Source organism: Chiloscyllium plagiosum, unplaced genomic scaffold (genome assembly GCF_037043375.1).
Source record: "Chiloscyllium plagiosum isolate Xiang-an unplaced genomic scaffold, Cpla_swu_hap1 HiC_scaffold_36, whole genome shotgun sequence".
Classification (NCBI taxonomy): domain Eukaryota; kingdom Metazoa; phylum Chordata; class Chondrichthyes; order Orectolobiformes; family Hemiscylliidae; genus Chiloscyllium; species Chiloscyllium plagiosum.
The window spans coordinates 3,416,343-3,444,014 of NW_028270174.1; the positions used below are offsets into that span (position 1 = coordinate 3,416,343).

At 39.8% G+C, this 27,672-nt stretch overlaps 1 protein-coding gene across 5 annotated transcripts in view; it reads right to left on the reverse strand.

Moving 5' to 3' along the window:
• Positions 1 to 27,672, reverse strand: part of uso1 (USO1 vesicle transport factor) — a 76,281-nt gene that overhangs the window by 33,814 nt on the left and 14,795 nt on the right. For 3 of the 5 annotated variants that reach the window (XM_087979868.1, XM_087979870.1, XM_087979871.1), the window contains exons 4-12: positions 23,707 to 23,786; positions 20,387 to 20,401; positions 16,069 to 16,172; positions 12,056 to 12,158; positions 9,778 to 9,833; positions 8,353 to 8,473; positions 5,210 to 5,388; positions 3,329 to 3,469; positions 40 to 128 (exon numbers count right to left, since the gene is read on the reverse strand). In XM_087979868.1, the coding sequence (XP_087835994.1) occupies positions 40 to 128; positions 3,329 to 3,469; positions 5,210 to 5,388; positions 8,353 to 8,473; positions 9,778 to 9,833; positions 12,056 to 12,158; positions 16,069 to 16,172; positions 20,387 to 20,401; positions 23,707 to 23,786 (888 nt within the window). The remainder of the gene's footprint in view (positions 1 to 39; positions 129 to 3,328; positions 3,470 to 5,209; positions 5,389 to 8,352; positions 8,474 to 9,777; positions 9,834 to 12,055; positions 12,159 to 16,068; positions 16,173 to 20,386; positions 20,402 to 23,706; positions 23,787 to 27,672) is intronic. The other 2 variants (XM_087979869.1, XM_087979872.1) reach the window with 1 other exon arrangement.

Here is a 27,672-nt window from a genome sequence, read left to right on the forward strand (position 1 = left end):
AAAACTAAACTTTCGATTTTTTTTCCAAATCCTGCTTACCTTGGTGGATTGGAAGGTGCATTCACAGAAGCAAAATAATCCTGGTTTACCTGGGACCCTCTGATAACTTCAGATACTGTGTTAATGGTCTGTATAAACAAAATCAAAATGTCACGGAACTGTAAATGCAATGTGTATAACAATAACCAGTCTTTAAATGTCATCTTTATTTTGCAAGTATATTTTGTGACGCAGATGAAGATAACCTATGGATAGCTCATGTTGAGGTTAAGTACAACACGATTAGACGCCAAGAAGCTCCACCTTAAATGAGAGGTTTATAGGCCAGTGACTACCTTTTCAGATGACAAGAATAGGTAGGGAAGTATATTGTGAAGATAATGTAACAAAGGTGCAGATGCTACAGAAAGGTTGAGTATTGCTCATTTTGACAGGAAGAACTTTTGAAAGTATTATCTGAATAGAACCGTAGCAACAGGTGAGGTAAGCCATTCAGTTCTTCAAGCCTGCTCACTCATTCATTATGATCATGGCTGCTCATCCAACTGTTCCTGCTTTTCCCTCATACCCTTTGAGCCCTTTAGCCCCAAGTGCTATACCCACCACCACCTTGAAATCATGCAATGCTTTGGCCTTGGTGAATCCCACAGGCTCCCCACTCTCTGGGTGAAAACATTTCTCCTCATTTCAGTTCTAAATGGCCTGCGCAGTATCCTTAGACTGTGGCCTCTGGTTCTGGACTCCCCTGCCATTAGGAACATTATTCCTGCATCTACTGTTAGAACTTTAAGTTTCTATGAGATTACCACCCCCACCTCTCCCCCCCCCCTCCCCCCCCCCCACCCCCCCCCCCACCAAACCCCCTCCACCCCCCAACTCCTCATCCTTCTATAGTCCAGCATATATAATCCTAACCAATTTAACTTCACCTCATACATCAGTCTTAATATCCCAGGAATGAATCTGGTAATGCTTTGCTGCACTCCCTCTATATTCTTCCTCTTATGAGGAGACCACAACTGCACACGATGTTCCAGCTCTGGTCTCACTAGGCCCTGTATAACTGCAGCATGACATCCCTGCGGCTATACTCAAATCCTCTCACTATTAAGGCCAACACACCATTTGCCTTCCTTGCAATCTCCAACACCTGCACAATGAACAGCAGAAGAATTTCAGACGTGCAAAGGAATGCAAGTGTACTAAGTTCATGAGTCCTCAAAAATAATAGCATGCAAGGACAGCAAGTGATTAAAATGGTTAATAGGATGCTATCATTTATTCTAAGAGGAACTGAACATAAAATTAAGGATGCTTCTGCTTCAGTTGTACAGAGTATTGGCGAAATCGTATCTCAGGTACTGTGTTTGGTTTTGGTTTCCTTATTCAAGGAAGGATGTAAGAGTGAAGGGCAATGTGATTGTTCAGGATCTTATACAATTCAGTCTTAACAAGGTGGATATGGAAAGAATGTTTAACCTTGTGGGCAAGTCCAGAACCAGGGGACTCTTAGAACTAAGGGTCACCTTTAGGGCAGAGATGAGCGACTTATTTTTCTCAAAAGGATTCTACATCTTTGGAAATTTCTGCCTCAGATGATAGTGGAGACAGGGCCATTGAATATTTTTAAGGTTGATGGAGACTGATGCCCGAACCTAACAAGAATTTAAGATTATTGCCAACATTATGGAATTCAGAACACAAACAGATCAGCAAGATCTTAATAATACAGCTTGGCTCCAATCACAACAGAAGAGCTAACAGTCCAGCATGATAAGCCATTTACCTCCTCCAGTCATTTCGAGATTGCCAGGTGTAAGCTTAGCACAATACTAAATCAGGTCAGTTTGCTGCATGGGCTTTGGCCAATGGAAAGCAAGGTTTCCCAAAACGATTTCTCATAGCCAGACCATCCCTCCCACAGAGTAGCAAGTTCATAAAAGCAGGACAATATATTCCCACTCCTATTTATGTTCCCATCAGTATGGTCTGGATTCAGAAGGCCAATGCACACCTAAACACTGACATCTTCCTTTATCAAGCTGGAAGAGATTAACCCAGCTGATTCCATATCTCCCAGCCTTCAGGTGAAGGTAAGCAGAACATGCATTTTACATGTTACACGTGACTAGAACTGGGATCATACAGCTGTTTAATACTCAAGGTATTCTTTCATTTCCCTTGGGAAAATTCTAGGAATTCTTCTGCACTTTTAACTGAAGTTTCAAATCAGACTCGAAACATTAACTGTTTCTTTGTCCATCTACGCTGTCAGATTGGAATTCCTCCAGCATTCTCTGTACGTGTTGCATTTTTAACGAACACCTCCTAACAAATATTTTTGTGATTCAAAAATATTAACAGCAACACATCGAATATCGCAGTTCTACCACGACCAAAATGTTGTGCTTTTAATGCTTCAGACATCTTCCTTACATAATGTGTAAAGTGTTAAATCAGTTAACATTTTAGTATGACATTCAAACGACAAATGTTCATTCAACATAACCCTTGGGTAAGCTATTCCAATCCTTGCAATTTTCAGGAATGTTGTATGGTTTTTATTTAACTTTCATATTTTAATTTGTATCACAATGTCACGTAACCTAATAGAGGTTCTTAAAATAATGAAGATATTTGATAGGATAATATAGAAATGTGTCCACTGGAGGGACAGTGAACTGGGAGTCCATCAATGCTCGGTACTCCTAAATAAATTCAATAAGGAACTCAGGAGAAAATTTACCAGAGTGTGGTGAGAACGTGGAGCTCAGGTCCACATTGACTGACTGAGACAAATGGCATATATGCTCCTAGAAGGGCAAGTTAGATAAATAACAATTATATATGAATCTTCATTTAATTGGATTTAGAAGTCATGTTTCAATTGGGATGGCCATATATATATATATATAGGAACAGGCTACAGACTGACATACTGACACTGGTTTGGAGGTGCACAATTTGTAATGTATTGCTTTATCAACCTTCAAGCCTTTAGATTAAATTAAATTAGATTAGATTAGATCATTGCAAAGGTTTGGCTCCAGTTCTAGCTGACACTGCTGGATTGCATGTCGGAGAAAAGGTAGAAGAATATGTTGATCAAATAACTTAAAGATGCAAGGAAATAACTTTCTCCTGAGTTCCTTATTGAATTTATTTAGGAGTACCTAGCATTGATGGACTCCCAGTTCACTGTCCCTCCAGTGGACACATTTCTATATTACCCTATCAAATATCTTCACTATTTTAAGAACCTCTATTTATGTGGAACTGATGAACTTGAATGTCCTGCTGTTTGTGCCTCAAAACAGCACTAACTCACCTCAGTGAGAATATCAGCAGGAACTCCAGTTGCCATCAGGATGGTGCACAACTGCTGTAACAAACCACATTGGAATGCTGACTTCTGGCAACTGCTTGTAGCACCAGGAGGATTCACAGGAGACACCAGCACTCTCACCAGCTAAGAATAATAAAATAAGGAGGAAAGTTCACCAATTAACTTCACAGACAGAAAGATAGTTTGAGTTGCAAGTTCTCTTTTAACAAAGTATGTTTGTAAACAGCATTTATTCTTTCAACCAGTCATTTGTGCAACACACAGAAAACATACTTGAAAATTTTAGTTGCAAGCAGCATCTCAAAATATGAAAATAACTAAATTTCCCAAGCAAATGACAAGTCTAAATTACATCTCTTTTCTGAAGCATTAAGTTCAAAATGACCTGATCCTTAAATGCTTTGACAAATACAGCAGTTGAACTAGTCAGAGAAAGGTAGTGCCAGTGAGCAGGTCATTCTAGAGGGACAGGTGTGCATTTGGTCATTGTTAGCATAGGTGGTAGCTGGGATGGGCCCTATCTTCATAGGTGACTGTGATGACAGGGTAACATGATGGTGCTACAGATAGTAGCACTCAACCTCTGAACCAGTAACTTCTCCCAGATTCAATCCCGCTCCAGGACTTCAGCACAAACCCAAGGTGACACTTCAGTGAAGTACTGAGGGATTGCTGTACTATCTGAAGTGCCATCTTTCAGATGAGATGATAAATGGATCTCTGTTTGCAGCCCGAGGGAAATGTGAAAGATTCCATGACACTGTTGTGAAGGCCAGCAGGACAATAGTCCACATCAGAAAAATATTATCTCGTCAACATAACATTATTTGTGAGTTTTTGTGAAACTTAGCTGCCACGCTTTCTAAATTATATCAAAGTTGTCACTTCAAACATGTTTAATCAACTGGAATATATTTGGTATGTTCTGAAGGCTCAAATTCATTTTAAAAATCAGATTTAAGAACTAAACGAACAAAACTCTTCAAAAGATTTACATTAAAGATGGTTATTCTCAAATAGTGTTAGTTTTGGTTTGCTACCAATTCTGCATTTTATGCAGAAACAAGGTTGTTGCATCAATTTACAGCATATATATATTTGGAATTATACAAGGACATTATCAGTTAAAGTAACTAAATTAACAACGTATAAAGTAAAATCAATAGAGAAGGGCAATGACATGAATTTATCTCATGACAACACTTCTTTGAAAAACACTAAAAATGTGCAAAGAGTAGGTCACTAGTCATTAATGTCTGATGGTCATTTGGTAGATTTCAGGATGTACAAAATAGTCAACAAAATAGGCCACATGCCTCAAATGAATTATCAAATGTTCTAATAGAGAAACTGAGCTGTCAGTCTGCAAAATTATTTTTAAAAATGCAGAAACAGATTGCAAAGTCACTATGGTCAAGGTAACAATAGTAAGGAGTCGTCTGTCAAATCAAGGGAAGTAACAGACATGAATGAGGGAATGAAGACGTCCAGATTGTTCAACAATAGTAGGGCTGAATGAACCAACCCTACAACCAGGAGAGTACCAAGGGACTGCTCTGATTGTTGGAAGCGCTGATGTTCAAAATCACTGGCTGTGGCCAATTTATATCTGCCTTTTCAACCGTAAAAAAGGTTGTGATGGTATTTCTGAAGAGCCAGGAGTTTTCCCCAAAGTCTTGGTTACCACACATCCCTCATGATGCAAAGGGAGTAACTACATACATACTTGTACGAACACTGTCTGAGATTTTGACGGTAAATTAGCTGCTGCACTTAACAACAGAGACTATTTACAGTTGAAAAGTAACCAATTAATGAAACAGTACTTTTGAAATTTTTGAGGCGTTTGTAAGGAAATGTTACCTGCAGCATCAGGTGAAGATTTGTTACTTTCTGTGCAGACCAACCCGAATTATCTTCAGCAACCTCAAACCAAGGTTTTGTGCGTTGAATGTATGAACCCTCTTTAAAAAAATTCTGATTCGAACTATTGTTTTTCATCAAGTTAAGGAGCAGCAAAAGGCAATCTTCAACAACAATGCCTAAAATATGCAAGATAAATTAAACATACTTACTATAAAAAGGAGTTTAAGTTATAAAGAGTGCAGAATTGTACTCAACTCAATGTATAGAACAATAATAGAATCCATTGAGAACTGGCACACAATTTTGTTTCGCCAATATGTGTGACTCCAGACCCATAGCAATATAGCTGACTCTCAAGATGCCCTCTAACAGTCTTAGCAACCCAGTCAGTTGTTAAGAAGAAAGTTGATCACCACCTTCCCAAGGACAATGAGTGTAGGCCTTGCCAGTAACACCCAGATCATATGAAAAAAAAATCAATCATCCTTTTACAGTCCTTACTTAAAATTGTAAGATTTATCTTTTAGACAGTGGATCTACAGAAGATTCCGCCACTCCTCTGTTCCCTTTAAGGTTCTATATCTTTCTTCTATTCTTCAAGGTAAAATGCATTATTTCATATTCCTTTACACAATATTTCATCTGCCATTCATTATTAAATCTAGCTACACTATTGGTGTCTTTCCACAGGTCTAGTCAATACATAAAGTACCCTGATATAATAGCAATACATTTTAATATTGCTCCATCGACTCCCAAGTCAATTTTGTACATAATAGAAAGCGCAATGACTCCAAAGCGCAATGACTCCAAAGCGCAATGACTCCAAAGCGCAATGACTCCAAAGCGCAATGACAGGCCCTTTACCCCACACTTTTTATTCTTTAGTCTACCTCATTGAATTGCATTTACTTTGCCACCAAGAGTCTTGCGATACCTTAAGCACTTCTTGAAAATTAATAAAACTTCATTTCTTTACATTTTCTGCCTTTCTTTAAGGGATTCTCAAATGCAAAACATCTTTCACAAATAATGCTCATTAACCTTGATTTAACTTCACCCCAAATACTCGGTCATTTTATCCCTATACTTTCCTGGCCTATGTTCATTCTTGGTCTTGAAGAGAAATGACAGTTTCCTTTTGACAGAATAATGGAAATTATAGTTGAATCTTCCTCCATTTCTCTCAATTCCTTCAGATGTAAAACACGAAAACTTCGAGAAGTTTGAATAGCTTATTTAGCAATATACCATTGACCATTAAATTAAAGCCTTCCACAACCATTTCAAATGTTTCTGCAATTGCCATGGCCAGCTCCTCTGAAAAATCTGAGGCCAAGTTCTGATTTAGTGTCTGCCATCATCTCTCTTCTGGAAGGTTGTCAAATTACAAATTCATTAACAGAACGTTCATTAATGATTCTACAAATGAGAATACCAAGGTAGACAATAGGTGCAGGAGTAGGCCATTCTGCCCTTCGAGCCTGCACCACCATTCATTATGATCATGGCTGATCATCCTCAATCAGTATCCTATTCCTGCCTTATCTCCATAACCCTTGATTCCACAATCCTTCAGAGCTCTATCCAACTCTTTCTTAAACGAATCCAGAGACTGGGCCGCCACTGCCTTCTGGGGCAGAGCATTCCACACACCCACCACTCTCTGGGTGAAGACGTTTCTCCTCATCTCTGTCCTAAATGGCCTACCCCTTATTTTTAAACTGTGTCGTCTGGTTCGGCACTCACCCATCAGCGGAAACATGTTTCCTATCTCCAGAGTCTCCAATCCTTTAATAATCTTATACATCTCAATCAGAGCCCCTCTCAGTCTTCTAAACTCAAGGGTATACAGCCCAGTCACTCCAATCTTTCAACATAAGATAGTCCCGCCATTCCAGGAATTGACCTCATGAACCTACCTCACTAGCCAGAATGTCTTTCCTCAAATTTGGAGACCAGAACTGCACACAATATTCCAGGTGCGGTCTCACCAGGGCACTGTACAGCTGCAGAAGAACCTCTTTGCTTCTATACTCAATCCCTCTTGTTATGAAGGCCAGCATGCTATTAGCTTTCTTCACTACCTGCTGTACCTGCATGTTTGCCTTCATTGACTGGTGTACAAGAACACCCAGATCTCTTTGTACTGTCCCTTTACCTAACTTGACTCCATTTAGGTAGTAATCTGCCTTCCTGTTCTTGCCACCAAAGTGGATAACCATACATTTATCCACATTAAACTGCATCTGCCATGCATCTGTCCACTCACCTAACCTGACCAAGTCGCCCTGTAATCTCCTAACATCCTCCTCAGATTTCACCCTGCCACCCAGCTTTGTACCAAAGGCAAATTTGTTAATGTTACTATTAATACCATCTTCTATATCATTAATATATATTATAAAAAGCTGCGGTCCCAGCACTGATCCCTGCAGTACCCCATGGTCACCACCTGCCATTCCAAAAGGGAGCCGTTTATCACTACTCTTTGTTTCCTGTCAGCCAACCAATTTTCAATCCAAGTCAGTACTTTGCCCCCAATACCATGCGCCCTAATTTTGCTCACTAACCTCCTATGTGGGACTTTATCAAAGGCTTTCTGAAAGTTCAGGTACACTACATCCACTGGATCTCCCTTGTTCATCTTCAGAGTTACATCCTCAAAAAATTCCAGAAGATTAGTCAAGCATGATTTCCCCTTCATAAATCCATGTTGACTCTGACCTATCCTGTTACTGCTATCCAGATGTGTCGTAATTTCATCCTTTATAAGGTAAACCTTGTTTAATAACAATTCCAAGATTCTCAAATATTCCAATTGAACATGAAAAAAAAGCATCAGAACTGCAATGACTTTTAGTAAATTATTTTGTTAAATTAAGAACATAAGAACTAGGAGCAGGAGTAAGCCACCTGGCCCTTCGATGGCTGATGTTTTCGTGGCCTCAGCTCCACTTACCCATTAAGTTAAAATTAAGTTTTGGAATGAAAGGTAAATTGTCTTGCAAACCACATTTTGACTTCAACAGCTCAATATCTACGCAACTGAGAAAAACAAACATCTGTGGCAATTTGCACTTTCAGGAAAAATAAACATTGCTTGTTCAGTAATTGTTTCTGCTAAGGTTCAGGAATACCTCCATCACTCATCCCCTCTTCAGTGATAATATCCAGCAGGCGTTCAAAGGCATTTTCAAAAGCTACAATCTTCTGAATGGCTGCATTAGCTTTCGTTAATTGCTGGAGCAAAAGGAGACCCTGCAGGAATAAAAAGATGTATTGACTACTTCCTTACCTCTCCTGACTATGTTAGCAGTGCCATAAACACAGACATGAAATGGTAATATCTGCTTAATTGATTTACCCAGGGCCTAAATCAATTAACAGGTATTAAACCTTTTAGCACATATATAAACAGATTTGGGGCAGCGTCTGGGACAGATGATTCAGGCACACTATTCTTTAAAGCTTCAAAGACACAAGAAAGCATTGAAAAAGTACTTTGAGTTATCCCACTTTTTAGACAGTAGCAAAATCTGGTTTAAATGGGCAAGAAACAAACATTAAAAAGTTATACCCCATCCAAAAAACACAGAATTAATAAAACACCAAATACTGTATCTTCTGCCATTGTTTGCTGTCAATATATAAAAAGCACAGGATTATAGAAAATATTCAACACTCAGTAAGAGACTACAACTTTTAGGTGTTCAGAAATCTTGCAATTAGTGACACGTGTTACAATGTTGGCCATAACACAGCCAAAGTTGAACACTGTTGAAAGGAAATTTCTAAATACAGAAAGAGAACCAAGATCTGTAGCCAGTGGTATTCTGCAACATCAGCATGGTGTCTTTAAAGATGCACAGCCAACATCCATATAGATGCATTTACAATGGCATAAATTTTACAATATGGCACAGATATTGATTTAACCTTGCTGTCAATTCATCTCATCACAAACATGGAATTTAGAACTTTAGACTCATCTGCACACATGGGTGCACACACAACAGCCAGAAGATGCATCCCTATATTAAGTGATGAAGCTATTATCTTTCCTGAAAAGAAGTTTAAAATAAGCTGTACCTATTTCCACAAACTAGCTAAATACCTAGTTATTTAGTAAACTAGGGTTGATTGCTTTTTTTCTTTGAGGAAACTCACAAAGTTGTTACAGGCCCACATTATGGACTTTTTTGGCTCTGTCAACCAGAGCTATGGTCAGACTGCGTCTTCATGGGTAGACCCCTCAGAAACAGCAGAGGGCATTGTTACCAATAGGTCCTGCACCAGCAGGGAGAGATTAACAAACTAAACCAAGTTTCTATTTCAGACCCACAAACAGAAATTTTGCAACAGCCTCATAGTGATCTCTAAGCTCTCGAGTTTCCATCCCGTTTACATTTTGAAATAACAATCTTACACGAGTGTATCAAATTTAGAAATGGAACATGACTCTGGACTCATGTTAACCAGGTTAGCAAATGCATCTTTGATAATGTTTTTGCTCAGTTTTGACTGTCATACTCAAGGTAGAGGTTTCAAGAGAGGATACTTACATCATTGCGAATTACTTCTCTCGAATCTGCAAGCAAATCCATCATCTTGGATACACCTGTACATTAACATTGAGCAACATTAACTTCCTGAAGAGTTAGTAGTTTTATGTCCTATACAAATTGAGCAGCACTTTCAGAAGTGACCATGACCTATTGCACACAATAGATCCCCCCCCAGCAGTTCACATTTTGTTGAACACATGCACACTAAATATACAGACACTCCCCTCTTCAACATTTACAAGCACAGATGAAGATATTCAATACTTGTACTGCTGTTCATTACAGCAATGCTTTAAATTCCTTGACTAATTTTAGATTCCCGATGGAGACTAGTGAAGTGGACCAGAGAGACAGAGGGAGAAGAGCAGTGGCAGTGAGAGATAAAAATTAGCGGCAAAGAGTTCCTTCAACCAGGCAGAGCCAGTGGAAAGCAGGTAGGTGACTGGTGAGTATGACTTCTGTGCCTCTTTTGATTGGTGAAGTGGTTTAATTCAGGGGACTTATTACAGCTCAAGAGTACAGTTAGGAAATTCACTGTTCCAATTTTAATTAAAAAAACTGAAGAGGAATGCCCAGGCAGAGAAACCTTTTATCTGTTATATGGGGGAACTGGTGGACACTGGCATGATTCACAGCGATCACATCTGCAGCAAGTGTTGGCTGTTTCAGGAACTTTGGCTCAGATCTGACGGGCTGGAATCTGAGCTGCAGACATCCGAATACAGTGTTTTCCCCCCCCCCAAAAAAAACACTGTGCCAAACGAAGATGCGTTCGTCCGACTCAATCTTCTAGGTGTGAATTACATTTTTTTCAGGTTGTAATGATAACTAGTGCCACAATTATTTACTCCCTATATTCAGTACTTGGGATGATGTGGCAGAGTCTAATATACACAAATATGCTGATAATCCAAAAAAAAAGATGGGTGGGCACATTGTGATGAGGACACAGACTCTGCAAGGCAATATAGTTGGGTTGATTGAGCGAGTAGACGAAAACCTGGTGGATGGAGTCATGATTTGGAGACACCAGTATTGAACTGGGGTGGACAAAGTTAAAAATCACAACACCAGGTTATAGTCCAACAGGTTTATTTGGATGCACTAGCTTTCGGAGCACCGCTCCTTCATGAGGTGATTGTGGAGAATAAGATTGTAAGACACAATTTATAGTAAAAGTTTACAGTGTGATGGAACTGAAATTATATATTGAAAAAAGATCTGGATTGTTTGTTAACTCTCTCATCTTTTAGAATGACCATGTAGGCTTCAGTTCTTTCATATGTAAATCTCAAAACATACACTCCCACACACACCCTTTTAAGAGTCTTAAACCCCTTTTAACACAATCATAACACCCCCCTCCCCACACCCACATATACACACACAATTTGTGGGGTGAATTTGTACTTGCAGAATTACATTTTACTTTGCTCAAAAACTGCATGAATCCATGTAAGATTCTGTAAATCCATTTTTTAGATTAGAATCAGGTACAGATAGCCTCACGGAGTTAACACCTTCAATACCTTATCTGGGCCGACATGACACCAATTGTTGAAGTGCACTTGAGAAAGTAATTTTTTGGGGGGGAAAAAAAAGTTCTGCAATTTACATATGAAAGAACTGAAACCAACATGGTCATTCTAAAAGATGAGAGACTTAAACAATCTGGATCCTTTTAAATATATAATTTCAGTTACATCACACTATAAGTTTACTATAAATTCTGTGTCTTAGAATCTTATTCTCCACAATCACCTGATGAAGGAGCAGTGCTCTGAAAGCTAGTGCTTCCAAATAAACCCGTTGCACCATAACCTGGTGTTGAGATTTTTAACTCTGGCCGACGGAGTTTTCTTCAAGGTTACTAAGAAAGGAGCCAGAGAACTTGAGAGACTGATTAAAACAACTTGCACTTTTCAGTCGCAAAATCTAGGGTTACTTGTATTAGCAAAAGTGTTGGCATGAAAATAGGTCACAGGCAGCATCACAACTTTTTTGATGAACAGCAAGCAAGGCTATCTTCTATTTTTGCTAAATGTTTGGCCACCCTTTTTGATTCTTTTCCTTCAGAGAATTTATGAACGAGAATTTTAACAATTATCAATTAACCTTTCAAAACTATGGAACATCTAAATTTTGAATATCAATATGGATGAAATTAGCTACAGTAACATACTTTAGTTTAATTTTATCCTGGAGTTTATGAAGTTTCTCTGCTGTCCCAACTTTACCCTCTTATGCAGTACTCAAGAGTAAACTATGTCCTTACCCATTGGGCTGACAAGGATAATCTGTTGAACTTGTGGGCCTTGATTTTTTAAAAGTGCAGTTAGAAGTTTTACTGCAGGCCAGCGCACATGAAAATCAAATTCCTGAAAATAAGTAGAAATTACTTTAAACAGCTTAAAAATAGTTTGTGGCATATCATGGTAAAATGTAGCATTGATAAGAAAATCTTTCAAGAATTAAATCAAACAATACAAAAGTAGATTCAGACTAATGTCAAAAATGCTTCAGCTGTAGCCAAGTGAGGAGATACCAAATAGCAGCTGGAGGTAGCAGGGTCAGTGATGAACAATAAGAGACAGGAGGAACAAAGTTACAGGCAAGAGGGGAGCAAAACAAAATTTATGTACCCTCTTCAGGTCAGTTGTACAGACTGAATAGACATTCCATTAAAAGCAGCATCACTATTTTCTCTCTAGGCATTCCTTTACAGATTGTCACGCCTCACTGAGGTAACAAAATCAAATTCCTGGAGTCGTCACAAAGTTAAAGATTTGAAGTATATAAATTTCCCCAATTGACCAGAAAGTTTGGACCAGGTTTCTGTACTGAACAAGGATCACTATTTATTAGACTTTAGCTCCAAACAGTTATAAACTGTCGATATATAATAATGAAAACTCTAATCCTCTCGTAAACTCCTTACACATAGACAAACAAACCAATAGGGCTAAATAGATTATAGAACAGTCGCTTTTTTTCCCCCCAAGGTTCTGTTGTCAAGCTGAGCTTTGTGACTCTTCTGCTAGGCAGCATGTTGCCTAAATCATCTTTCTCTAGATGCTTCAACTGGTTGATGAGAGAAACAGGGTGACCAGTCTTCTTAAAAAGTCTTCAAGTTTTCAGTTAAAAGTTAACTTACAATAACTATCTTGGAAAACAAACTGATTTGCTTCACGTTTACTGCAAGTTTTCACTGCGGAGAACAGAGACACCACTCCCAGGCAGAGGATGAACTGAATCCTACTCTGTAACCTGTTCCAAACTCCAAGTTGTTCAGTTACCCGAGACCCAGTCATGCAGTTATTGGCAGGCTAAAAAGGCCGCTGTCATCAATCCATTGATCAATCAACTTCTTGTTGCAAACCAAAGTGGCATCTGTGCCCCCCCCCCACCCAGCTCCAAATTCTCTCCAACTCAAACTCCAATTACAACTACTTCAAACAATTGTTTACACAATGCCTGAATGAGTTCAGGTTACTTGCTTTCAAAGTATACAGCCACTTATTCAAACACTAGCTTTTAAAAAACAGTTCTCTCATTTCAGTCCACAGTTTTTAAAAACTCAATTAAAAATTCACGTCCTTATAAGATGAAGACTGTCGGAGGTTTACCCTCATTTTGCAGATCCATTGCTGGATAGTCAGGTCTATTGATGATCAGCCAGAATCTCTCTCAGGGGCAGCAAGTGAAGGTGGAGACACTACTGCAGACAACTGAATCTACCTTGCTTTTTCTGCTTAATTGCAAAGTGACTGGAGCACACCTGATGCACCATCTCAATCTATGGCCTGTCCACTGATTAAATATGGCACACACGGAAGGACTTCAGAGAATCCTTGAACGTGCCTCTGCTCCCTTCAACAGTGGTCAACTCTCCATACAGCACAAACCTTGCAGCAGAGGACTACCAACCACCTGGGCAATTTGATATGCCCAACCCAATTAGATTTGCAGGAGCATGGTATTAATGCTGGTGATGTTGGCTGTTCCAGGACTTCAATGTTTGAGATACAGGGTAACTCCTATATCCACAGGTCCTGTTACTGCAGTTTCAATTACCCACAGTTTACTGCAGCCCAAACATGTAAATGGGAACATTCTAGAACCAGGGACCAGGAGGTTACCGGGAAGGCACACTTCTCATTTAAATAAATGAGATCACACTTATTCGCAGTTTTGGGCTTCTGCTTTAGGTCTTAGAACGTAACCCAATACGGGTACAGGGGGACTACCATACATTCCTGCTAGCGGATCTTGAGGATGTTGCAGAGGCTGCTTTTGGAATTGCTCTGAAAGGCATACTTGGTGGTGGCATATGATGACTCAGCACCATTCCAGAAGTGGAGAGAATGATAGCTTTGTACAGATTGAGTTCAGTCTTTGCTCAGAGGCTGTTTGACACTCAGTTTGACTGTGACAAACATGGGGAAGGAGAGAGACAGCACAGACTGTGCACAGTTGGCATTACACAAAACCGAATAAAAGCTTTTTGCTCATTCAGAATGTTTTAAAATTGGATGCTACAAAGTGATGAGTAGGTATACTTCTTTGGTCTCGAGTATTGCTGAAGGATATCCCAGGCTGAACCCAGTTCAGCTACTTCATCAATGACCTTCCTGTCATATCAAAATGTTCCTAAGTGTAGATGTTTACTGATACTTGTAAAATATTCAGCTCCAATCATGACTTCTCAGATACTGAAGCGGACCATGCCAGTATTCAGAAAGACCTGACAACATTGAAGCTTAGGTTCATTAACTGACAAGTTACATTTGTGTGATGGAAATGCCTAGGAATTACTTCCTATCAACAAGGCACAAGTCAGGAGCGTGGTGGAATACTCTACACTTGCCTGGATGAATTCAGCTCCAATACTCAAGAAGCTCAATGTCCTTCAGGCCACATCAGCCTCACTTGTTGGCACAACATCAAAGTGCAGTAGTTGTGGTTCTGTTCGCCGAGCTGGGAATTTGTGTTGCAGGCGTTTCGTCCCCTGTCTAGGTGACATCTTCAGTGCTTGGGAGCGTCCTGTGAGGCGCTTCTGTGATCTTTCCTCCGGCATTTGTAGTGGTTTGAATCTGCCGCTTCCGGTTGTCAGTTCCAGCTGTCCGTTGCAGTGGCCGGTATATTGGGTCCAGGTCGATGTGCTTATTGATTGATTGAATGAATCTGTGGGTGAGTGCCATGCCTCTAGGAATTCCCTGGCTGTTTCTGTTTGGCTTGTCCTATAATAGTACTGTTGTCCCAGTCGAATTCATGTTGCTTGTCATCTGCGTGCGTGGCTACTAAGGATAGCTGGTTGTGTCATTTCATGGCTAGTTGGTGTTCATGGATGCGGATCGTTAGCTGTCTTCCTGTTTGTCCTATGTAGTGTTTTGTGCAGTCCTTGCATGGACAAACAGGAAGATAGCTAACAATCTGTATCCACGAATGCCAACTCCACGCACACAGATGACAAGCAACATGAATTCAACTGGGACAACACTACTATTATAGGACAAGCCAAACAGAGAAAGAGATCTGACTGAGGTATATAAAATGTTAAAGGGAATTGATAAGGTAGGTGTGGAACAATTGTTCCTTGTTGTGGGACAGTCTTGAACAACAGGCCATAGAAAGAAAAAAAAGATAGCTTCAAAACTAAAATGAGGAGAAACTACTTCTCCCAGAGGGCTGTGAATCTGTGGAACTCACTGCCCCAGAGTGGAGTGGAGGCAGAATCAATCAACAGATTCAAAAAAGAAATACATAGGTTTCTGATGAAAAGCAGGATTAAGGGTTATGGGGAACTGGAAGGAAAGTGGAGTTGAGATCAGAATAAGACCATCCACGATTATGTTAAATGGCAGCACAGGATGGAAAAGCTAAACTGCCTACCCTCTGGTCCTAATTCTTACGTTCCTACAGAGTAATGTTGAAGCTAGGGACTGTTTGAATTTCCTATAGAAACAATGATTATAGATAGGAGGCTGCCATTTTACCTGGCAATTCTGTTTCAGTTCTCTGCAAGAACAGTTTGGCTAGTCCTACTTTCCTGCCCTTTCTCCATTGTCCTCACTTAATTTAACATTGATTTGTTTTTATCTGCAGCAAACAAGTATCAGAGTTCACCTTCCTCCATTCTTCCCACGCAGTTCGTCAGATATTTTGCAAGATGCCAATTGTCTTAGTGTCGTCAGCAACACATTCCTGAATCGATATATCAATTTCAACAATATTTTCATACATCTGATTTTCTTAATCCACAGCATTAAAATCGAAACAGAAACTGACCTCTAACAAGGATAACAGCAAGGTAAGATTTTCTTGTTGTTTGATATAAATCTCTGCAAACTGCCCAGCCAGGTCTTCAGAACTGGTCTTCTGAACATTCTCCTCTGCAAAACAAAGGGGAGAAATTCAAGTGCGTAAATGTGAAAGACAGAGTTGAACACGATATTGGATCCCACCAGAATCTAGAAAGAGAGATTCTGGCTGTTATAATTAAAAAAAAATAAAGTTCACAACAGCAGTGTGAAAAACGCTGAATATTAAGATCCAAAAGGTTGTCAGTTTCAACAAAGAGGGGCAATATATAATAGAGTTTCCCAGGTTTTAACAATCAAGTCTGAACTTTACGTTGTGAGGAAGTTAAGCTTGTGTTAAAACATTAATGTATGTAAAATCACTGGGTGTAAAAAGTTAGGAATTCTAACATTGTTTTCATTTTCCCAATGTTCGTTATAGACAAACTTTGTACCAGCTCCAAATGGAATAGTAAAACGGCTCTCAATGTTCATGAAGATGCTGATTGTTTTAATTCATTTACCAGTATTCAATTATTAAGACCATAACTACCTGCCCTGGGGTGACATGCATCAGAAATATGACACAGAAAAAGGCCATTGTGCTTGAGGCAGCTCTTCATAAAAAGAGATTCATCCTGCTTTGTCCCCACACTCCTACCGACAATGTTCCTTCCACATAACAACAAAATGCCTCAATTAAATTAGATATATATATATATATTCAAATTTTCTTTCAATGTTAATATTGAATCATCTTTGAGGTGAGCCATCCCAGATCATAACTCACTATATAAAAGAAATTCTCAACTTCACAATTTTACTTTTTGGCCAGAATCTTCAGCACTCTCCAGCTGTCAACCTTCTTGCCAATGAAAAGAGCTTCTCCTTACTCACTCTTATGCAAATCTTCGAGTTTGAAGCATAGGCTAACAGCCTGTTAACTTCCTATAAAGCCAACAATCTCAGTTTGTTTCATTTCTCCACACAGTTGAATTCCCTTATCTTTCGTACTGTTCGAGCAAATCTCCTCTGAACACATTCAAACCCTTTCTACAATGTGCTGCTTGGAACAGAGGGAATAAACTCCTTCGTTAGACTACAAACCAAATCACACTTCCAGATGCCCATTACCTGGCATACAGGTCATTCTGCTACAACAAGATAGTTACATTCCTGTGCAACCTTGTGCTAGTGAAAACCACTAGAGAAAATCGCACTTGAGAAGATCGCTATAGAAAAATCGCTATACGCATTCAGTAGAAAGCTTGTGTTATTCAAACAATGTCCACAACTCATCAATAGCATTATAGCCAATTCACACTGACAAAACGCGCATTATAGCATAACAACCTGTATAAACCCTTCGACCACTGAATAGATTCCAGTCCGTAACTCACTCTTGGATATCTGATATTCTACATTTAAAAATCCCAAAGCCCTTGATTAGATTCCAGTCTATAACTCAGTCCATCTTGTAAGTGGTAAGGAAAGAGATTGCAGAGGTCTTGACAGAGATCTTTATATCCTCTTTAGTCATTGGCTATTCTCCAGTCTTCAGAGCCCTGCCTATGTTATTCCTTTGCTCAAGGGCAATAGGGATAACACAGGAAATTATAGGGTAGTGAGCCTCACAAGGAAATTACTGGAGAAAATTCTTAGAGACAGGACTTACTTGCATTTGGAGAAGAATGGACTTATTAGGGATAGTCAGCATGGCTTTATGCAGGGGAGATCTTGTCTCTCAAACTTGATTGAGGAATTTTTTGAGGAATGATGGAGATAACTGATCAAGGTAAGGCAGTGAATGCTGTCTACGTGAACTTTATTAAAGCACTTACAATAATAAAATCAGAGAGCTATACAGCATAGAAACACAGCCTTTGATCCAATGCATCCATGCCAACCAGATATCCTAAACAAGTCTAGCCCCATGTGCCAGCACTTGGCCCATATCCCTCTAAACCCTTCCTATTCATATACCCCTCCAGATGACTTTTAAATGCTGTATCTGTACCAGCTTCCACCACTTCCTCTGGCAGCTCATTCCATAGACGCACCACCCTCCGCTTGAAAAAGTTGCCCCTTAGGTCCCTTTTAATCTTTCCCCTCTCACCTTAAACCTATGCCCTTTATCCCCCAACATGGGGAAAAGATCTTGAATATTTATCCTATCCATATACCCCTCATGATTTTAGTGGCAGGGTGGAGCAAAAGAATGCTATCTGCAACTACTAAGGGCATACAAAAGTTGTTTCTGATAATTTGCTTGAATAGTTAGCCTCTCTTCATAGAATTCTGATGAATCCAGCACTTTTAGTTTTTATTTCAAACGAGAAGTCCACAAAACATTAGTCAACTTGATATTACTATTGCAGCAATATTTCTTCAAATACTGAAATTTATTTATTGTTTCAAAGGTTTGAACAGAATCAAAACCTTTCATTCTGACAAAAGCTAATAATGCCCATGTGCAAAACAGACAAATTTTTAACAACAGTCTGGCCTTGTAACTGGTTTATAGCCATACAATGTGAAATGACAAGGCAGGTTTTCATCTGATGGCTACAACATTACAAGGAACAAGCACTTTCCTCAAAATATGCCAGTTATGATTTCAGCATGTAGAAAACAGCTTAACTTTTTTTTCATGACAAAGTTCTTGTTTAAGATTCTGAGATGCCAGTGGGCTGTACAAAATTAAAAATCACAACACCAGGTTATAGTCCAACAGGTTTAACTGGAAGCACACTAGCTTTCGGAGCACCGCTCCTTCATCAGGTGGTTTTGGAGAATAAGACTATAAGATTGTAAACTTATGCTATAAATTCTGCATCTTACGATCTTATACTCCACAACCACCTGATGAAGGAGCAGCGCTCCAAAAGCTAGTGCTTTCAATTATACCTGTTGTACTATCATCTGGTGTTGTGTGATTTTTAACTTTAAGATTCATGTTTGTAGCAATGTTGTATCTGCTTTGTCCTGGAGTCCACATTTGTGCAGTAACACAATTGCGTAGAAACTCTGGAGCATACAAATCATTATTGCTGTCATCAATAAAGTCAATGCTGACATATTCTTTAACTCACTTGTTTCTGATTAAAAGTATCTGTAGTTCTTTTCAACTATGTTGTTGGGTTCCCTGTTCTTGCTCTCCACCAACCATCAGCAGTCATACATGCACCATGTCCTCCAAGTCTCCACACATCACATGCTATCAACTGACCTGACCTTTGACCCCTCATGGGATGTGGATAGACAAAAGCAAAACTAATAAGAGCTTAGCTTCTCCTATTTTTTATTGTATGCAATTATACAGGGGCACAATCAGAGATTGGTCTCACCAGTGTTAAGACAATCTCATAGGTTTAGACATGCGTAACAACTCCCCTGCATTTTAAAAAGGAGACTAACTCAAGTTTACCTTGCCCCAACTTTCCATCTCAACACTAAGATGTAGCAGTAAATCTTAGTATTTTTACTGGTTTGTCATTGATCAAAAACAAGGTAATCTTGTGAAAGCCAAATTATCACAATATTCCCAGCAGTAGTAAAAGTGTTCTACTTAAAAGATTAGAAATAATAAGGCAAAAGAGAATAAAAATGAGAAGGTTAAAAAAAGGCAACTGAATAGCTTTTCTCCATCAGAAACCAATATGTTCGCGTTTCAGTTCAACCAGATTTTCAGATTGCCTGGACTATTCCTAATTTCTACATTAAAACAAAGTTTATTTCAAAGGCATTTAATCTAAAACTCTCCATGCTTTCTCTTGGTTTTTGGCTGCCAGAATGTTTTCATATTATAGCTATTCAAACTCAAACGTATTTCCCTTGCTCGGTTTGTTTTCCACCCTATGCAGATACTTGAAAAATGTAAAATAATAATTGAAAGCAGACAGCCATCATGCACTGTTAAGGGAAAATGCTCAAAACATATCTGCTTTGAGTTGTGTTGAAAGCTTTGTTCTCTGATAAGGTTAGTAATTAAGTTGCTCTTATTTTCCAAACTATTGGTTAAATCAAGCAACCTTCCAAAGCAGAAGTATTATTTTATTAGGAGGAAATAAACATGCATTTTCAGAAGTTGTCTGTAACACACATGCCAATTAAAATTGGTTTTATTCATGGTTATTAACACTGTCTTCTCATTACACTTAGATACACTAAGGACTAAGTCACCTTTAAAAACAAATATAATTAGTCCAGCATGAGTCAACATTCAAGATGTGTGCAGGCTGTTAAATTTGAAATGCCATTTTTGTATGTAAGTTTATTTGAAGTGTCATACAAAAGTAAAAGTTTACCTTCAGATTCATCTGCTGAATTTATACATGAAAGAGAAGAAAGATCAACTGAGACAAATAGATTGTCACAAATGCAAAGCATTGTATGTAACAGACATGCTGAAGCATTGATGCTCAAAATATGGTGATAAAGCATGCCATAATACAAACTGGTTTTTAAAAAAAAAATTAAAAATTCTGGTCAACTTTTCTTTTGTCACGAGAATTGACCCATATAAGGAACCATCTGGACATGCTGTTCCAAGAATATAGCACAGTTAAGCACGAGTTTCTGTAGGGATACATTGTTCAAACATTTGCTCCATTTGTGCTCACTGCTGATTGAGACAAAACGTTACCGTAAAGGGATCAATGGGCTTAAGTCTTTTTGCACTTCTAACTTGGCCATCCTCTGATTCTTCACAGCAAAATTAAAACCAGAAGTAAGTTCCAAGTTCTGTCACAATCTCAAAGTAATTTGAGTGGTGGGGTTATTGCTACCTCTCATTCCAGTTTCACTGTGCTTAGATAGCTATCATGTCAGGTGATCAAGAAATCCCAAATATCAAACAAAAATAGCAACCTCCATTCTATAGAACATATTAATATACCAAATATTTAACAGTACGTAACTTGAACATCTGTAGCAGGAAATGTCTTGCAATAAAGTTGGCATATTCCAAAATAAACATTTAGAGACAAATAAATTTGATGAAGGAGTGGTAGTGTGGATTTGGAAAAGAAACTATAATGAAACTAGAGTCTCCAAAGCTAGGAATGCTAGGGCAAAATAACACTAGTAATTATATGCAGAAGTTCCCAGTTTTTGACAAGGTTCATCAACAATTACCAGGGCAAAGAGTACAGGAATCAAGAATTTCAAGCAAATCATGGCTCGGAGTCTAGATTATAGTGGTGCTGGAAAAGCACAGCAGGTCAGGCAGCATCCGAGTATCTAACAGACTTGAAGGACAAGAAAGAGAAAGCAGCACTGATTAAGGTCTTGCCTGAACACAAACGTGCCATAAACAAAATCTCTCAAAGAGCCGGTCTTTGAATATTTGCATGTGCTCAGTGGTGCTGTTCACATATGGTCAGGTAACACACCATTGTTATTGCACTGTTAGAAGACAGCTACGTTTAAGAAGGTGTATTCATTTTCTTAGTTTTTGCATCACAGTTGAGTCACTGCTTTATATCAAAATTTAAAGACACAAAAACTGTGTCAATACTTACACCTTCGCATTTTTAAACTGGAAAACTAAATTTTAACAGCTGCCTTGCCTGTAATCTAAATATTTCCCCTGTTTGTTTCAATGAGCTTATTCTGGTCCTTTCTAATACCCTATCCAGCCCTCCTCTAGTCAAGAGCTGGGAATCGGTTTAGCTCAGTTGGCTGGATTGTAGGTTTGCAGAGCAGTGTGATGCTAACAGTGTGGGTTCAATTCCCTTCATCGGTTTGAGGATACCATGAAGGATTCTCCTTCTCAACCTCTTCACTCACTTGAGGTCTGGTGGCCCTCAGGTTAAATAATCACCAGTCACTTCTCTCTCATTAGGAGCAGCCCAATGGTCTGGTAAGACTGTGGTGACACAAGAGCTACAGCTTCAAATTTTGTGCTTGGTTCATCCAATTCAGCCTAAATACTGCAGAAGAGACCTTAAGCAAACTTCCAACTCTCACCTAAACATCAGATTTCAAACTCTCATTCAAGATCCCTCCTCTCACTTTGTGAGGATTTATTCACAGCTGGTGACCCTCTTGCTCCCAAAATGCTGCCTCCATCTCTTTCAACACCCACAGCTCTCCTCTCCCCAGCTTCCAATATGCTGTGCTAGTCAAGCAATGACTAAAAACTTTAAAATGCATAATGCACAGCACTATGTCTTGTTATAATAATCCCTTATTATTTGAAGAGCTTTGCTGTTTCTTAAAAACTGATGGAAAGACATTTTTAAACTTACCTTTCATATCATTGTAGACAGCACATTAAATTCTGCCTTGCTGCATAATATTTGGAAACAGATGTACAGTACAGATCTGAAATTGGTTAACCATTTTATATCACAATATGAAGTGACTTAAAAAAGCTAACCCCCTAACCCCTACACCCCTGTGGGCACTATATCAGGGACCATCCAGAGTGTAGAGGGCTGGAACTTACTGCTTGCGAGGATAGTGGAAGCAGACACCCTCAAATTCTTAAAAATGCAGAGAGAGAGCTATAACCTACAACATATAGATAAAGTCTGGGAGTGACAATATGTTGGATCATTCTTTCATCTGACAGAGATTGGTCAAATGGTCTATTTTTGTTGACACGCTTCATCTCAGTTTTATGATTCGACATAAATACAAAACTGTCAACCCACCAAGCAGCATGTCTATCTACTCATTGTATACAACTCTTACGTACTGCATACACTTCCAAACATGGCACTTCCTGCAAGGTTCTCCCTTATGCACTGCCCGATTAAAAAAGACATGCTTCATCCAGTTTTCTTCCACTCACCTAGTTATATTAAGAGATTTTTCTCATCAACATGTTCAGAGATATTCAGGAGCAGGTGGATCTTGAAGCCAGGCTTCCTAATGCAGAAGTAGGGACACTACCAGTACACAATAGCCTGCCTAGTTATGTTAGAACATATGAACATAACTAGGAGCAGGAATAGACCATCTGGCCCTTCGAGCCTGCTCCACCATTCAATAAGATCATGACTGTTCCATTCGTGGCCTCAGCTCCACTTACTTGCCCTCTCACCATGACCCTTAATTCCTTCATTGTTGAAAAAAAAACATTTACTTAGCTTTAAAAAACATTTACTGAAATAGCGTCAACTACTTCACTGGGCAGGGAATTCCATAGATTCACAAAGTTCTGGGTGAAGAAATTCCTTCTCAATTCAATCCCTAATCTGCTCCCCCAACCGTGCAGGAGCAGGTGGGTCTTGAATTCAGGCCTCAGAATTCAGAGGTAGGGACATTACCACTATACAACAGCCTGCCTAGTTATATTAAGGGAAGAATGAAGAAACAGTTGTATTTGAGAGAAAGATAACCTAATTTTGTTTCATCTCATTTTAATTCTGATTTCAGTCATCTGATAACATAGACCTAAAAGTTTCAGTGTCCAACTACTTAATCGTTCATGTGGCAAATCTTTGCTCAATGAAGACCTGTGAAATTGTCTATTTTCAAAAATTTACAATAAAGCAAGCTGCAAAGTAAATAACACATTGAATTCCTAGAAAAATAATCTGTGAACATTAAGAATTACAAAGGTCTAATTAGAAAGTTTCACTGGTAAGCAATGGGAGTACTGAAATGTTCTACATACCTGGCTCCTCCTCTTCAACCTCATTGGAGATCAGATTGCAAAGAGTATCCAATGCATAGCCAATAATTTCAGAGTCTGAACTGGAGAAATAATAGAAGATATAAATATCTTTTCAACTCCAAACATGTAAAACCAAAATGGCAACACTGGTTCTGACTAAAGGTCATTGGATTCAAAGGTTAATGGTTTGTCTCCCTGCAAATGTCTTCAATCTGCATCAATCAGGTGGAATAGTTAAGGATAAGTTCTAACAAAAAACCTGAAGTCACCCAAACACTTGCTGCAAGTCAACATGTTGCATCTCATAATATTCTTATTCTTGTCACAATAGCACGAACACTTGGCAATTCCATGGAGCAACACACACAGGGGTTGCTATCAACAGTTCCAAATAATTACTTTGAAACAGAAGTGCTTGCATCATAAATAAAGATAGAAGACAACAAAACTAAAACTATCATAACATCAATGCAAGCAGACTTCATGTTGATTAATAACTTAAAATTGTGTTGCATGACACTTTGTTAAATGGGATAGACTAGGCCATTATAGCAGAATTATACTCCAACACAATATGCAACCTAATGGGCTGGCGTACCCCTCACTCTGGCATTACCATTAAACCAGGGCCGATTCCATGGCTTAATGAAGAGGGCAAGAGGCCATGACCAAAGCAGCACCAGCATACCTAAAAATGAGATGTCAATTTGGTGTAGCTATGAAACAGGATGTAAGATGCCAAACAGCATGATAGACAGAGTTAAGCAGCCCACAACAAATGGATCAGATCTCAGCTCTACAGTGTTGCCACATCCAGTCAGGAATGGTGATGGATAACCAAACAATTCACTTGAGTGGGCGGCTTCAGAAATATCCGCCCCCTCAAATGATGGGGGAGCCCAGCACATTAGTGCAAAAGACAAGGCTGAAATATCTGCGACAATCTTCAGCCAGAAGTGCTGAGGGGATGATCCATCTTGGTGAAAGTGAGGACTGCAGATGTTGGAGATCAGAGTCAAAACATGTGGTGCTGAAAAAGCACAGACGGTCAGGCAGCATCCGAGGAACAGGAGAGTTGACATCTTGGGCGTAAACCCTTCAGCAGGAATTTGGAGGGGTGGTGGGGGGGGGGAGTGAGTGGTGAAAGGGGCTGAGAGATAAATAGGAGGTTGGGGATGGAGGTAGCTGGGAAGGCGATAGCTAGATGCAAGGGGGGGTAATAGTGATAGGTTGGAGGGGAGGGTGGAGCGGATAGGTAGGACAGTTCAACAGGGAGGTGCCAAGTTGTAGGGTTGGATCTGGGATGAGGTGGAAGGGGAAATTTGGAGGTTGAAACTTTATTGCTGGAACAGCACAGCAGGTCAGGCAGCATCCAGGGAACAGGAGATTCGACGTTTCGGGCACAGGCCCTTCTTCAGGCCTGTGCCCGAAACGTCGAATCTCCTGTTCCCTGGATGCTGCCTGACCTGCTGTGCTGTTCCAGCAATAAAGTTTCAACTTTGATCTCCAGCATCTGCAGACCTCACTTTCTCCTCGAAATTTGGAGGTTCCAAAGGATCCTTCCACATCCAGAGATTTTCCTGCACATCCAAACACCTCATCTACTGCGTCCGTTGCTCTCAACGTGGTCTCCTCTACATTGGGGAGACAGGTTGCCAACTCACGGAACATTTCAGGGAACATCTCTGGGATACATGCACCAAACAACCCCACCACCCTGTGGCCGACCATTTCAACTTCCCCGCCCCATTCTGCAAGGACATGCAAGTCTTGGGCCTCCACCACCACCAAATCCTAGCCACCCAACGCATGGAGGAAGACCATTTCATCTGCTGCCTTGGGACCCTCCAACTACATAGCATTAACGCCGACTTCACTAGTTTCCTAATCTCCTCTCTCCCCCCCCCCCCACCTTATCCCAGATCTAATCCTCCAACTTGGCATCACTGTCTTGAACTGTCCTACCTGTCCATCTTCCTTCCCACCTAGCTGCTCCATACTCCCCTCCGACCTCTCAATATCACCCCCAACCTACATCTACTTATTGCCTTTCCAACTACATTCTCCCAACCCCACTACTTATCTCTTAACCTCCTTCCCTCCCCAATGAAGGGCTTAAGCCCAATACATTAACTCTACTGCTCCTCCTGTACTTTTCCAGCGCCACACTTTCAGACAATGATCCATTTTGACCTCTCCCCGCTGTAGTTCCCAGCATCACAGATACCAGTCTTCAGCCAATTTAGCTCATTCTTCATGATTCTTAAAAATGGTTGGACGCACTGGATACAGAAAAGACGAAATAATAGAATAGAAGACATAAGTCCCAGAAGTTGCCACAGCCCTAGCCAAGCTGTTCCAATACAGCTATAACATTGCCCAAAATGTCTACGCAATGGTTTATTTGGAGCAGCTTGTGGTAGAACACGCTGTGAACATGCAGTTCTGGATTTGGTGGTGAGCAGTGAAGCCGACTGGATTACATCAGAAATCACACGATACACACAATACCAGGTTATAGCCCAACGGGTTTATTTGAAATCACAAGCTTTCAGAGCGCTGCCCCTTTGTCTGGTGAAGTGAAGAAAAACATACAAGCAAAGAGTTTATAGACACAAATCAAAAGATCACACAAACAGCGAGAGTGGAGTGTGGACAGGCTAAATAAGAAGTCTCTGTAGATGATTAGAAGTGTCAGACAGTATGAGCAAACTGTCAACAGCTGAAAAGTGAAGGTGATGACCTATAATCTAATTAAAAGGAGGCAAAGAGCCAATTTAAAAAGTTAAAAATAAGGTGGTGCTGAAGACAAACACAACGGCTGGAATAATGATAGGTATAAGAGTCAGATTCTGATGGTCTAAAGTAACAAGTAATCTAAAACTGTACAAACCGATTAAAGTAAAGAGGTCATAACTTATCAAGGTGATGGTGTTAAAACAGGACAGTAAGGTAGATTTTATAAACACAGAACAGTATGGTGGGGTTACACGTAGCATAACATGAACCCAAGATCACTGTTGAAGCAGTCTTCATGGGTTCGGAACTTGGCTATCAGTTTCTGCTCGGCAATTCTGCATTATTGTGTGCATCTCGAAGCCCGCATATGGACTTCAGCAGTTCAAGGTGGCAGCTCATCACCACCTTGTCAAGGGCAATTAGGGACAGGCATTAAATGTTGGTTCAGCCAGTCACACCCACTGAAGGTAGCACAAAACCAGATCATTCGTCCCATCAATTCTCTGTGCAAATGACTCAAGTGCAAACAAATGTAACATTCAAGAGGCTAGTGCTTAACTATTTTTGTACATTACAATCATATTCTTGTGTAAATGAAAGCTAAGGTTGGTATGATTCGGGGATCTTGGATGACCAGAGAAAATAAGAGCTTAGTTAAAAAGAAAATGGAGGCATAAGGTTTAGTAAACTGAAGACGGAGCCCTCGAATAATACAAAAATAGCTGGAAAGAACACAAATAAAGAATTGAGAGGGCTAAAAGAATCCTGAGGGACAAGATGGACATGTATTTGGAAAGGCAAGGACTGATTAAGGATAGAGGTAAAAACAGAGGTAAAAACAATAACTGCAGATGCTGGAAACCAAATTCTGGATCAGTGGTGCTGGAAGAGCACAGCAAATCAGGCAGCATCCAATGAGCAGCGAAATTGACGTTTCAGGCAAAAGCCCTTCATCAGGAACCTATGAGGATAGTCAACATGACTTTGTGCATGGGAAATCATGTCTCACAAACTTGATTTCTTTGATGAAGTAACAAAGAGGATTGATGAGGGCAGAGTGGTAGATGTGATCTATATGGACTTCAGTTGAAACTTTATTGCTGGAACAGCACAGCAGGTAGGGCAGCATCCAGGGAACAGGAGATTCGACGTTTCGGGCACAGGCCCTTCTACAGGAATGAAGAAGGGCCTGTGCCCGAAACGTCGAATCTCCTGTTCCCTGGATGC